Genomic DNA, 13,563 nt, shown 5'->3' with positions numbered 1-13,563 from the left:
GGGATTCAACTCCAGCAAGAGGGGCTGGGGAACCAGGAACGGGGAGGTCAGGCGGCCGTTCCCGGTTTATCCTGGAAAAAGGACCTTCTGAATGGATCAGCCAGTGTTCTTGTCCACACACTGCGGTACGTCCACGACAGGCAGAGGGCGGCAGAGAGTTTAATATGAAGAGTTCAGCTCAGAGGTTGATTTCCAGGTAGTAACATTATACTTTAAAATGACTGCCTGATTCATAATACTCTAAGCTGAGATGAAGGAGGCTCTAGCTTAGCTGTGACACCATGTAGGAGAGCCGGCCAATGGGAAGGTTTCCTGTCGAGGGCCTAAAGGAAGGGAGGGGGGAGTGGGAACAGCAGGGGGAGTGTCTGGCTCATATACTCATCTGGGGAAGGGGTGGAAGCGGGCAGGGGAGGCGGGGCCTAGGACGGCACGGTGGGCGGGGGAGGCGGGGCCTAGGGAGGCATGGTGGGCGGGGGAGGCGGGGCCTAGGGCGGAATGGTGGGCAGGGGAGGAGGGGCCTAGGGCGGAATGGTGGGCGGGGGAGGCGGGGCCTAGGGCAGCATGGTGGCCTGGGGAGGCGGGGCCTAGGGCAGCATGGTGGGCGGGGGAGCCGGGGCCCGGCGAGGAGGTTGGCGATAACATACGCGGGCTCAGCTCGCCCGTCTGTAAGCGCCACAGCAGCTCTTCGTTGGTGCGGCTCAGCCGCTTCTTCTCATTGCTCTCCCGCTCCACATATACCTGCAGGTTGGCGTTCTCCTCCGAGAGCTGCCTGCAGGGGGGGGCGGGGAGACAGGGCGCCATGGCAACCACACGTCACTCACAGGCACCATTATGCTAATGAGGACAGATCAGAAGGGAAATCATGGAATGTACCCAGATATCTACAATACCAACATACAGGAGTTAACAAAAATGTGGAAACAAATTAGAAATAATTACACTGTGATTGTAATTGTTCATAAAACAGAGAAAGTGAATACTAATCAAAATGGTTAAATCGATCATGTTTTCCACAGAAATCCCACAGAGCCATACGGATGCTTACTGGAGGCCTGCATCATTACAGCCACATTCAATCGGCTAAATCACCACCGACTGACAGGGGACATATGCAGGGAATGTAACGAAGTCACACACCGGGACATGGCAAGGTTGCGATCGATCCTGGCCTTCAGGTCCTCGTTCTGCTGCTGCAAGACCTGCACTCGCTCCTCCAGAACCACATTTTTCAGGGCCTGTGCAAAAACGAGCAGGACAGCATCTAAAATTCTGTAAACTTTAACAGTGGTGTTCAGTGTCACGCCAATATACCGAGCGGCGCTATGTAATAACATCACAGCACGTCTGTCTCTCATCTCCCGGCTCAGTGTTGGCTCCATGGAGAGGCAGCACTCATCACACTCATAATTGTCTTTTGACATGGTTCATTTTTCAGAAGAATATCAATCTTAATAAGCAGAATTTTCAAAAACAAAGACAAAATGTAAAACTCAAAACGTAAAACTCCGGCCTTTATAGGCTATTTGGACAGTGATTTTCCATGACGGTTTTTTTTTTTTAATTAAGAAAGACTTTACCTGTAATCATTTGTTCTTCAGAACATTTATCTCCCCTCACAGCATCTCACCAGCGGCCTGCAGGTATGTGGATATACAACATTCACACATTTCCACCTACCATCTTCTCCAGTTCAGTAATCTTCATCTCCTGCTTGTGGATTTGCTGGTTCTTCATCTCCAGGACCTCCTTCAGGCTCTCCAGATCCTCTTTAACGTGTTGATATGGGGCCAAAGCATCCTGCATGCAAAGAACACAGCTGTACATCTGCTGAGGTCTGCAGCTGCCTGGGGCCCAGTTAGCACATCACCTCTATATCATACTGTGTCACAATTCTGTTCCCCCTCTACAGATACACAATGAATACAGTCTGCATTCAAAAACAGTTCTTTAAGTGATGCACCACATAGGAATAAAACATATTAGCTTATCCTGCTTCATTATTTTTAATACCTAAATCTATTTTATTTCTATTTTTTATTACTTCTCTTAATTTAGGTTTTATGTTGTTTGTGAATGCATGCATGAAACTGCCATTGAAATTGTAGTTTGCCAATCAACTTTTGTTCCCTACAACAGAGTAAAAATGTTCCAGCAGAACTTGATGGTCTCAGCCCAGCTGACTATCACAATCCCTACAATGTAGCAATGGCATGTGCATAACATGCGATCTCCACATTACCGTAATACATTAATACCTATTCACTAATACTGGTAGACCTGGTCAAACCAGAAAAATTCTAATTCTGATTAATTTAGCTCTTATGAACAATGGTGTGTCAGTGGGTATCACTACTGCCAAACAACTCTAGGGGTGGGGGTTCAAATCCCATCCCTATCTGGTATGTGTGTAGTTTTCATGTTCTGCAAAGACTTTCACAGCTTTCCTTCTCACACTCCAAAGACCTGCAGTTAGGTGAATTGCTCTATAAATCGTCCATAATGTTCTGTGTGTTTATGTGTGTCCTGTGATGGACTGGAGTTGCGTCCAGCTATTGGACAAAATGGTGGAAGATGGATGGACGTCATGTATACAACAGGTCTAATGAACATTCTGTTGATGTCCCTTTGTTTTTATCAGTTTTGGGTATAAGAGATTCTGCTGATGGTGTCTTTCTTGACTCTACCTTTAAAGCATTAACAGACTGCACTGCTACGGAGGCCATCTTGGCTTTGACCTAATTCTGTGTCCACTTCACCCCAAAGATGTTACACTGGGGCTAAGACAGAACATCTCTGTTGGACAAGTGCAATCTGTCATTTTCAGTTAATTATCTTGTGGGCGCAGTACTTCGGGTCACCTGCAGGTGTGCCGGTCTTGTGAATGACCTTATTTATCGTTGTGCTGCTTCGCGTTTGTGAGACCGTACCAAAATCTGCTCGTCGGTGCTCCTTCGCAGAGCCTCCTCAAATCGCTTGGCGCGGTCCCGCAGGCTGCGGTTCTGAAAGGTGAGCGTGTCGACCTGGTCCTGCCGGGCACAGAGGAGGACTGAGCTCAATTCCTGACCCCCCAGTTTCATGGTCTGCTGCCATTCACCCCCCTCTCCAAGCATGATTTCCCTGCTCTGTACAGCATCTAAACACTGGTCACCCCATGAAAGACCATAATCAGACCACAGGTGTCATTCTTATGCTTTTATGCCCCCCCCCCCCCCCAAAAAAAAAACCAGTCCTACCTGCAGTGAGAGCCTGAGCTTCTCAAAGTCCTGCTCCAGCTGCTTCCGCTGCTGCTCATGAGCCTCCTTCAGCTCTGCCAGGGGAGGGCGCCAACAGCCATGAGAGAATGACCCCCCCCAGCTACCTCCAACCACCCGCAGACTCCAGCCCCTCTTACACACAGCCCACCTCTGCAGCGGGGCGTTGTTAAAGATGAGCCTCCTCATGTACTAATGAATATTACATCCTCCCAAACCAAAGTCGGAGGTTAAAGACCCCACCCTGCTTATGTCAAAAACTGGTATAGTGAGCCCTGAAAACTAAGCCTACAAACCCTGAATGATTTGCCAGCCACACAGGCCTGCAGCCACAACAAGCCCCTGCCTGGACCTGCACAGGTGGCACCGCCAGCCGCAGAGGCCTGCAGCCACAACAAGCCCCTGCCTGGACCTGCACAGGTGGCACCGCCAGCCGCAGAGGCCTGCTGCCACAACAAGCCCCTGCCTGGACCTGCACAGGTGGCACCGCCAGCCGCAGAGGCCTGCAGCCACAACAAGCCCCTGCCTGGACCTGCACAGGTGACACCGCCAGCCGCAGAGGCCTGCAGCCACAACAAGCCCCTGCCTGGACCTGCACAGGTGACACCGCCAGCCGCAGAGGCCTGCAGCCACAACAAGCCCCTGCCTGGATCTGCACAGGTGGCACCGCCAGCCGCAGAGGCCTGCAGCCACAACAAGCCCCTGCCTGGACCTGCACAGGTGGCACCGCCAGCCGCAGAGGCCTGCAGCCACAACAAGCCCCTGCCTGGACCTGCACAGGTGACACCGCCAGCCGCAGAGGCCTGCAGCCACAACAAGCCCCTGCCTGGACCTGCACAGGTGGCACCACCATCCGCTGACGTACTCACCCATCAACATCTTGGCATGCGCCTCCTGCAGCATTGCCATGGCGACCAGATGCGCGTTCTCCATTTCTGACAGGGCCGCCTTCTGGTTCCCATTCATCTCCTCCATCTGGGATTAACGAGAGGTGAAAGCTGAGATGGACGTTTTATCCCAACCACTGCTTCAGTGCTCCCCATCTAGACATGACTCGACAAGACCGACCATCTCTACAAGCTTAAAACCACACGTTGGTTATCAGTGTGGGCTGCTCACTGGTGCACTGTGTACATACAGCTTATATTGCTTTAAGACGCTGAGGTGTGTGGCTATCCCAAGGCTGGGCAAAGCCATGTGCTGTGCAGATTTATTTACTTCATCCGTGCCTTATTACTGTCCCACATAAATGCAGTGTGGATACTTGTGTAGTGTAATACTTCCATCCATATTTAAATCTCTTATCCAAAACCGGACTACAGGGCCTGGAGCTGATCCTAGGCAGGATAAGGCACAGCAGGGGATACACAATCACATACCATGGGCAATTTAGGGATCAGTGTAACTGAAATTCTTTGGCTGGCCAGAGGAAACCAGTACCTAGAGGAAACCTGAGCAGACACAGAGCGGAGGTGCGATGGAGCATGGAGTACGTCAGGAGGAATTCAGTAGTACAATCCTATGGTACTCTTTTAACAAATAGAGTGAACCGAGCAATACAAGCTTCATGAACCATTTGCTTTATTTTTCTATGCCACTAGATGGTGCTCTTGGTTTGCTTTAGGGCATGCTTTGAGCCGTTTTTTTGAGCAGAGAGCACCATCTAGTGGGGTCATAAATTACAGCTTAATTTGTGCGTGACTACAATACACATCTTCACAGACTAATGGCCATGGATTGTTGACCTAAACCCGTAACCCTGAAGATCAGAGGTGACAGTGAGCCGCCGTGTTGCAGCACAGTAAAGCGTGTGCGGAATGGCGCCCCCACCTGTTCCCGGTGCTGCATGTGCAGCCTCCCCAGCTCTGTCCGCTGCTCCTCGCGCAGCTGCTTTGCCTGGGCTGTGTAACGAGCTATCAGCCCTGCTTCCAGTTCCCCCAGCTCTGCCTCCTGCTGCACCTGCAGTGCCTGCAGCTTTCGCGCACAGCTCCGCTCCAGCTCCTCCTTGTCCTCCCGCAATCGCTCCCAACGCAGCACGCTGGAGGCTGGGGAGAGAGGCGAGAATGCGGGGCGACAGAGGTGAGGAGGTAAAGGCCGGAGGTTGAGGAGATCACAGCACAACACCCGGGTAGGACGACAGAGGACGGCTCGAGCCGCGGAGGTCCACACTAACCTGCTTCATCTCTGATCCTGGCCAGCTCCAGGGACAGCGCCCTCTCCTTCACAAGGGTATCCTCACTCTGCAGCACAGACAGACACAAGCAGGCAGGTCAGAGCAGTGGGCAAAGCAGCTTCTCCCATCCGGGGTCCAGACTGATGCACCTTTTGGTCACATACTAATATGGAGGGAAAGGTCACACGGCTGGTCGGAATCCTTATAAACACTCAATTCACTTTTAATCTCTACTGTTTATTATATTCTGTTCTGCAATTTTGTCTATTTCTCCAACCATCCATCCATCCATCCATATGGGGCCAGGTCACGGAGGCAGCAGTCCAAGCAAGGATGCCCAGACCTCCCTCTCCCTAGATAACTCCTCTAGCTCCTCGGTTCGCTGGCTACCTAATCTGGCTCTAATCCGGTATTTTACTGTCTTCTTTCTTAACATTTTTCTTATTTTTACCCTTATTTTCACATGCTTCTTTTATTTCTGTAATGCACATTGAATTACCGCTGTGTATGACAATGTACTGCATAAACTTGCATCGCCTTACTTTAGTAGGCAGCACTTACCTCACCTTCAAACTCGGTTTCTGTCTCTTAGCTCCTCTCTGGTTTACCCCGCAGCCCAGAGCATGTGTCTGTGTCGTGTGTGAGGCCTGTGATGGACCGATGTCCCACCCAGGGTGACCCAGGCTTCAGGTCCACCGCCACTGTTCTTGTGGTTATGCACGATGCACAGGTACGCAATAAGGCAATGACGTACGTTTCGCTGAATACTTGTTTTACTGTATCACCTTCAAAAAATGCAATGGCATCTCCTGAAATATAATTCTTAAATCACAGGCTGTTGCTTGCATATGTGCCCCCCCACCCCCGGGGAATCTCATGATGCAGGTGCACAGCTCAAAATACCATGGACGCCTGTAATAAGTATATCCATCAGCGGGGCTAGACAGGCCGCTTGGCGTACTGGGCATTGCCCCCACGGGTATGTGTGCCCGCAAAAGTTACTGTGGGGTCAATTTTTAATCCCAGTCCAGCCCTGCCTATCAGACTGGTTCCCCAGCAGCCCAACTCTACCCCTCCTCTGCCCACCCCCCCCCTCAACTAATCTAATTCCCCGGCGCGGACCTGCAGAGGCGCCCGCTCTCTGGGGGCTCTGAGGCCGTGACTCTTCATCCCTGTGTCGTGCAGTCATCGCTTCGCCATGGAAACACAAGCTGTCATCGTGTTTCCAGGAGCAGGGCATCTCCCTGTCAGGATGCTCACTGCCTTTTCACACATTTCTCTGTAGATGAAACAAGCTCCCACTTGACGCAAAATCCGTCACATTCGGCACGGTAACGATGGCAATGAGTGGGCGGGGGGCGTGAAAATCATCATGTTTACCAACAAGCGCTCACATGTGAAAATACAAAGAACCGTTCAGAAACGGCGAAGACATCAACCACGCTGATAGAGAACTCCCAACGGACAGGAACACCCCCCCTCCCCCCACCCACCCCCCACGATGGCAGGGCGCAGACTGCAGGATTTCACTGGGGTGACCGCTAACACCAGAGCAGCAGCAAAGCCAGGTTCTCCATGGTAATTACACAGGCCCACTTCAGATGGAGGCCTGGTGAGATGATCTAGCTCTACAGCTTTGGATATCACCACCATTTGGGTGTAGCTCACAACCAAAATCCCAACAACGGCCTTAACCCCTACCCAGCCCTAACCTTAACCATAAGTAACCAAACAAGTTTTTTGATTGCAGTCACTGATTTTTATAAAATGATGCCCCCTCAGTGTAATACAAACATAACTCCCTCCACCCACACACATGCAACCAAAAAAAAAACAGCACGATCCAGAGCTGATGCTCAGACCAGCAGGTTAACATGTTCAAAATGCATGAAAATGACACACAGCCTCCTCACCTGCTCTGCTGTGCCTCTGCATGATGCCACTGGGTCACATGTAACTGCATTTAACTGAGTCTAAGGGTCTGAATCCCCACGATGCTGTACTAAGACACGGCAGCCCGGAGCTGGAGAACGCGTACACTCAGGGAGTGTCCCTGTCAGGGGGCGGGCAGTGGGGTGATGTCTGATCGATACGCAGATATGCATTTCCCAGCATGCTCTGCAAATTTCCTCTTCTCCCAAAGGAAATGACTGCTTAAGTATATGCAGGCTCATGCACAGAAAAACACACACACATACACACACACACACACACACACACAGTAACACACTGAACAACAGCCCGGGTGTGAGCAGACACTAAAGCCCCCGTACACATCCTGCAGCCCTGAGTTGCAGAGAGAGGGAATCCCCGATGACCCCACACCTTAACAGAAATCAGAGATAATACCCTCAGGAACACACACACACACACACACACTGTATTCCCAGCATCCTCTAGTGCTGCAGGTCATACTATCCAAACAGGAGCGATGTAACTTAGCACGTTAACCTGACCCATGTCTCTTCCACACCATCTATCACACTTTTCTCATCTTTTAAGGAGATTACAGGGTTGAACACTCAGCAACTGGTTTTATCTGAAAACAAAAAAATGTATATTAATAAGGAGGAATCCTGCTGCTTCTTTTCCAGAGAACGATGGTTGCCGTCGCTGACAGGAGGACAGGCTCTATTGTCATTAACACGATTCATTCAATATTCCAAAAAATACCAGCAGACAAAGCAGGGCGGCAGATGAGACGGAAATGGGGTGATATTAGCTGTCACGCTCCGCAGGAGGGGCACACAGCGGCTGCCTTATCTGCACAGATGAGGACCCCATTAATGACACAGCCCCATAGCTTAGGATCTTTGTGCAGAGCTCACCAGTGGCTAGTCAGCGCATCGCTGAATGGAAAATGACAGAAGAAGGGTGACAGGTCTGCATCAGATAGAGCAGAGTTCCCCAATCCAGCCACTGGGGACCCACAGTGCATGTTTCTGCTCCTTATGAGCTCCCCGCCAGACCGTCCACATCCCAGGTCCCAGCAGGACTGCCTGCGGGTCCCGAGACAGAGGAAACCTACTGCATCTCTGATCAAAGAGAACTATTTACATTCAAGGCTGGTGTCACCTGAGTCATATCACATGACAAAGTGGTGAAAGTAGAATGCACTCTGGGTAATGTGCATTGATAAAAAAAAAAAAACTAAAGAATTTGAAGTAGTAAACAGTAGATGGAGACATTGAGCTTCTATTTTACTGTGGGATATGTGTTTGCCACCCCCCACCCCCACCCCACTCCTCCACTGGGCAGATGCATTTCTTCTTTATTTATTTAATTTTACTTATCATCATTCAAAAATCAATGGATTTTCTCATTCAAAACTCCCTAAATCTAAATTACATAGTAGAAAAATATTATTACACAGAAGATATGAAACATAAGTGACTAGTGACCTGCAGCCATGCCCCCGAGATCTGGATATCTGTGATGCTTCAACTTCCCCCCAGCACTTTGTGACAAATTTATCCCAGGTCACATATGTCACCCCCACCACTCCCCACTCCACCCCCACCTGACCCAATCTGACCTGCAGGTGGAACGTGCCCTAATTTTATACCCGTCTGCAAATTTGCCGTGCCGTACCTTGCGGTGGAAATGCATCGTAGCTATGGCGAAGGCGTCCAGGCCCAAGGTGGCGCTGGCGAGCTCCGCCTGCAGGCCCTGCAGTTGGCGCGCCTGTTCCTGGCAGCGGCCTTGGAGCTGCAGCAGCTGCCGCTCACTGTCGGGGACGCCACGCCGTGGGGAGCCGTTGGGGGTGGAGCAGACGCCCGCTCGGCCGCCAGAAGCCGGCCTCTGCCGCATGTGCACTGGAAGGGCATGGGGGGGAGGGGAAACATGAGGAGTTGAGGAAGAGGAAGAGGAGAGAAAGAGGAGGAAGAGACGTAGGAAGATGAGGAAGAGGAGAAGGAAGGAAGAGGAGGAGAAGAGGAAGATGAGGAGGAATACAAAAAGGAGGGGTGGAAGAGGAGGAAAGGTAAATTACAGATTAGTTTACACTAAACTCTAACGCAAGTTCTTATTTTGTGACAAGTTGCACAACTAAAAAATTTTTTTTTATAACTGATACGTTAATAAGAATCGCATAAAAATCCAAGGAGACTGAAAATGAAACAATCCCACAAATAACTGTAACATTTTTGTAATTGAGATGCTACCAGTAATATGAGCTGGGGAGGCAACTGCAGAGCTATGCAGCTCAGATTCAATATAAAGAGGCTCTCAAGGCTTCAATTGCTCTGGGACTGAACGTCTAAGTGATTTTTTTTTTATTATTGACCTTTAACCCAGAACCTTCCCCAAAGACTTGATTGGCTGCCCCCTGTACTGTTCCTGTGTCCCCCTGACTGCTCAGGTATGACAATGTCATTGATGGCAGAGGACAAATAATGTCCTACCCCCCTAGCCATCCTTGATAGCTAACCAGCAAAAACATCGGTGACCTGTCTCTGCTGAAACGAATGCCTCGTGTCTTATTTCCTGAGGAACTGGAATCTTGCGTAGTTGTGCTAAAAGCAGATTTACTGAGAGGACAGATCTGAAGGTCACATGTGTGCAAACTGTATAAAGAACAGGTCTACTGCTACTTAATATTCATGCAATTGCCATGTGAATTGCAAATCATGTTCAGTAATTGATTTTAAGTTCAGCGGCAAATGAACAATTAAGGGAAATAAAGGGGGAGGATGGCTGGCATCCTGTCCAGGATGAGCGGGTGGGAGATGGATGGAGGGAGAGTAGGAGCACAGTGTAAAATGGACGTGGCAGGTACAGCAGTGTTTAAGGCTCTGCAGCTGAAACCAAAGTACTACCGGATAATGTGTGCAAGATGTAAAAATACAGGTGAATTCCTGTGGATGAACCCACGTGCTATATAGTTTGTCTAAAGCTATCTAACTAATCTCTCATTTGATAGCCACTGAAGTGTGGAATGTCCTATACAGCCGCCTCTGTTGGGTCCTGGTGCCTAACTCTCCTGGATCTAGCTGGCCTGGCGGAGCGTACGCGAGCACAGCCATGTCGACCTGCTCCCAGCGCTCACAGACTGTTTTCTGCATCCCTCCTCTTACTTCCTCCCTGAAAGCGGATCCTGATTGTGGAAGTGCTAATCCAGTGTGTGTGTGTGGGGGGGTGCTTCGGGCACTCTCTTGACCGCCTTATCACCGGCATTGTGACACAGTCATGCCTTTTGGGAATGATGCTGAAATTAAACTGCTATAATCTTTATCTCTCCAACTGTTCATCTTATCAACTACAGCTTTGCTCCAGTCGACTTACAGACTGCTGCTGTTACACCAGTCCTTAAGAAATCTCGTCTCAGTTCTGAATCAAAGGACTACAGGCCAATCTCTAATCTTCCTTTTCATTCCATATTGAAAAATGTTATTGCCTCTCAGATCCAGGCTTATTTGGCTCTTAATAATCTTTATGAGCCTTTTCAATGCGGCTTCTGCCCTTCTTATAGTACTGAAACAGCACTTCATAAGGTTGTTAACAATCTTCTCTCTGTTCACTCTGGTGCTTTAAACTCCACAGAAGCTGAGCTCTGCTTTTGATACCCTGCACCACAATATTCTTCTGTCCCGTTTGTCGGGTATTATTATGATTTCAGTTCTGTCTCACTGCTTCATCTCTATTCAAAAGCATAGATCAGACTATGCTAGTGAGGCATGGCGTTCCACAGGGCTCTCTCCTCGGTCCCCTACTTTTCACTATCTACATGCTTATTCTCGATAACCTTATCGACAGATAGGGTCTTAACTTTCATCATTATGCCGATGACATACTGCACTGATTTATACCAATACAAGCTGCAGTGCAGTTTTCCTACCTCCCTCACTAACTGCCTGCATCTCTGAGCTCAAATTTTCTTAAACTCAACTCCGACAAAACTGAAGTCCTCCTTATTGGTAACTTGTCATTCTGAATTACATCGATGACACTCTGATAGAGCCATCTTCATTTGTTTGTAACTCAGGTATAATTTTTGATTCTTTTCTCAATTTTGAGAATCGTACATTTTCTGCTCAAGTCCGCGTTTTAAGAGCTATGTAATATAGCTTGTGTTCGTCCACTTCTTAACTCATGGGATGCAAAAACTTTGATCCATGGCTTTATAACTTCATGTCTCGATTACTATAATGATCTCCTTGCAGGTCTATTTTATTTAAAATTATTATTTGCTTTATTTTGCTTAAACTGTTTTTGAAACATTTTCTTGTTTTTGTTAAATTCTTTTAAAGTGACCTTCACCTCAGGAAAGGCACTATATAATTATAAATAATTATTTTCGCTCTTGCTTTTATTTTACTGAAATTACTATATCCAGGGGCGGCGTGGTGGTGCAGTGGTTAGCACTGCTGCCTCACACCTCTGGTTCGCCTCTCTGCCTGGGTTACATGTGTGTGGAGTTTGCATGTGTGAGTGAATGGTGTGTGAGTGTGCCCTGCAATGGGCTGGCCCCCCATCCTGGGTTGTTCCCTGCCTCGTGCCCATTGCTTCCGGGATAGGCTCTGGACCCCCCCGCAACCCAGTAGGATAAGCGGTTTGGAAAATGGATGGTTCCATCATCAAAAATTATTTATACCGTGCATGGGGGAGAACGTCTAGACAAAGTGGAGAACACAAAAACTCCACATGCACAGGAAATGTAGAATGTTAAAATTAATTTAATAATGCAGGAATATAGGTCTTCCTGGTGGGTTGAACATACCCCCATCCTATATAATGAATCAAACTGCCCTCTGGGGTACACACAATTCGGCTGGTTCTGTTTTTAACCTCACTAAGTTTCCAGACACGGTGTGGTGCCGTCTGAACTACCGGTTGATGCACAAGCTTGCTGTCTCCATGACAACAGTGAGCTGAGCACAGATTGTGGGTTTGACGACCCGCAGAGATCGACGAGCTCCGGTGGCGGTGAGGGGACTCACCCGGGGACTGTGTCTTGGGTGCCATGGCACCAAAGCGCTTTGGGGATGACACGAGGGGGCGGGCTCCACCCCCAGCTACGTCCTTCTGCGCCTCCTTCCTGCAGGCTGGGAGACATGCATTACCGTGTCAGACTGTCTCCCCCATCAGGCAGGGAATGGTACAGTCAATAAATCAATCTGCTGGAGTCACTGCTAACATGAGAGCATCTAACATGGCAGGGAATCACACTCGCATAACACAAACACAATCTACCCAACTCATATAGATGAAAAAACACAAGCAATATGAAAATAATAGCTAAAGTATCTATCAAAACATTTACATGTTTAGCCATTTATCATGCCTAAAGAAGAAGCCTAAATATAGACCAAAAGCCCGTATATAAAAAGAGAGCAAGAGGGTTTACACAGTGGGCCATTGGGCTGTGTAATAACAGTAATGGATGCATCAGACACCTTGTACTTCTGTGCCGTAACAGGCAGAAATCTTCCACTCTTGGGTTCCCTGTCATGTAAGCTACTTATTGGATGAAATCACGTGTAACTGACTCTAATTCTCCATCATTTCCCATGTTATGACCAAACATTTACAAAGAGGAGCATCCCTTTCCATTAGGGACGCCAGTCCAGCCTTCATCTTACTGGCACCTAAATTTCGCTCGTGATTAATTGCTGTCACAGGACAGCATGCAAATGAGAAGCTTATTAACGTGCACGCTCATTAATATTCAACCTATCGGCTCAATGTAACAAGCTGCCTTTTTTCCTCAGAATGCTCTGACCCATTCCCTCCTGCACTTGGCCGGTGGGGCAGCTCACGTCACACACGCCTCCCATCCTCCACGCGGCTCAGCTGCCTACAGTGCAGATAAGTGCATAGCAAAGACGACAAGTTAGTCCTGCTCTGACAGCTGTCTTCATCTGCTTTGCCACCCGAAACCGTGAGCAGCATGTTTCCGGGATCCGTCTGCGGCAGGCAGCAATCGCGGACAGCTCCTCGTACTTTTCAAGCATTGTGTGGAGGTGATGGATTAGCAGCGGCCCACCCAGCCTCTCGGTTTAGGAGGAGGTGGGGGGTATAGTGAACTTTGAAGGGGGGGAGGGGTGACCTTGAGATGACAGATTTCTGAATGTAACAGCCAGATCTACCATTCATGTATCTAAGTCCAACTTAAAGGGTGTCACAATACTGTGCATTTAC

At 49.0% G+C, this 13,563-nt stretch overlaps 1 protein-coding gene across 1 annotated transcript in view; it reads right to left on the bottom strand.

Moving 5' to 3' along the window:
* Positions 1–378: 378 nt before the first annotated feature.
* The window catches only part of LOC125712055 (microtubule-associated tumor suppressor candidate 2-like), a 39,044-nt gene continuing 25,859 nt past the window's right edge, over positions 379–13,563 (bottom strand). The window contains exons 6-15 of the mRNA XM_048981683.1: positions 12,363–12,467; positions 9,016–9,239; positions 5,425–5,491; positions 5,082–5,296; positions 4,121–4,226; positions 3,234–3,307; positions 2,928–3,026; positions 1,678–1,797; positions 1,138–1,235; positions 379–769 (exon numbers count right to left, since the gene is read on the bottom strand). Of these exons, the coding sequence (XP_048837640.1) occupies positions 379–769; positions 1,138–1,235; positions 1,678–1,797; positions 2,928–3,026; positions 3,234–3,307; positions 4,121–4,226; positions 5,082–5,296; positions 5,425–5,491; positions 9,016–9,239; positions 12,363–12,467 (1,499 nt within the window). The remainder of the gene's footprint in view (positions 770–1,137; positions 1,236–1,677; positions 1,798–2,927; positions 3,027–3,233; positions 3,308–4,120; positions 4,227–5,081; positions 5,297–5,424; positions 5,492–9,015; positions 9,240–12,362; positions 12,468–13,563) is intronic.

This window comes from Brienomyrus brachyistius, chromosome 17 (assembly GCF_023856365.1).
Source record: "Brienomyrus brachyistius isolate T26 chromosome 17, BBRACH_0.4, whole genome shotgun sequence".
NCBI lineage: Eukaryota > Metazoa > Chordata > Actinopteri > Osteoglossiformes > Mormyridae > Brienomyrus > Brienomyrus brachyistius.
The sequence above is the reverse complement of the archived record's forward strand: the minus strand, read 5'-3'. Positions and strand labels throughout refer to the sequence as shown.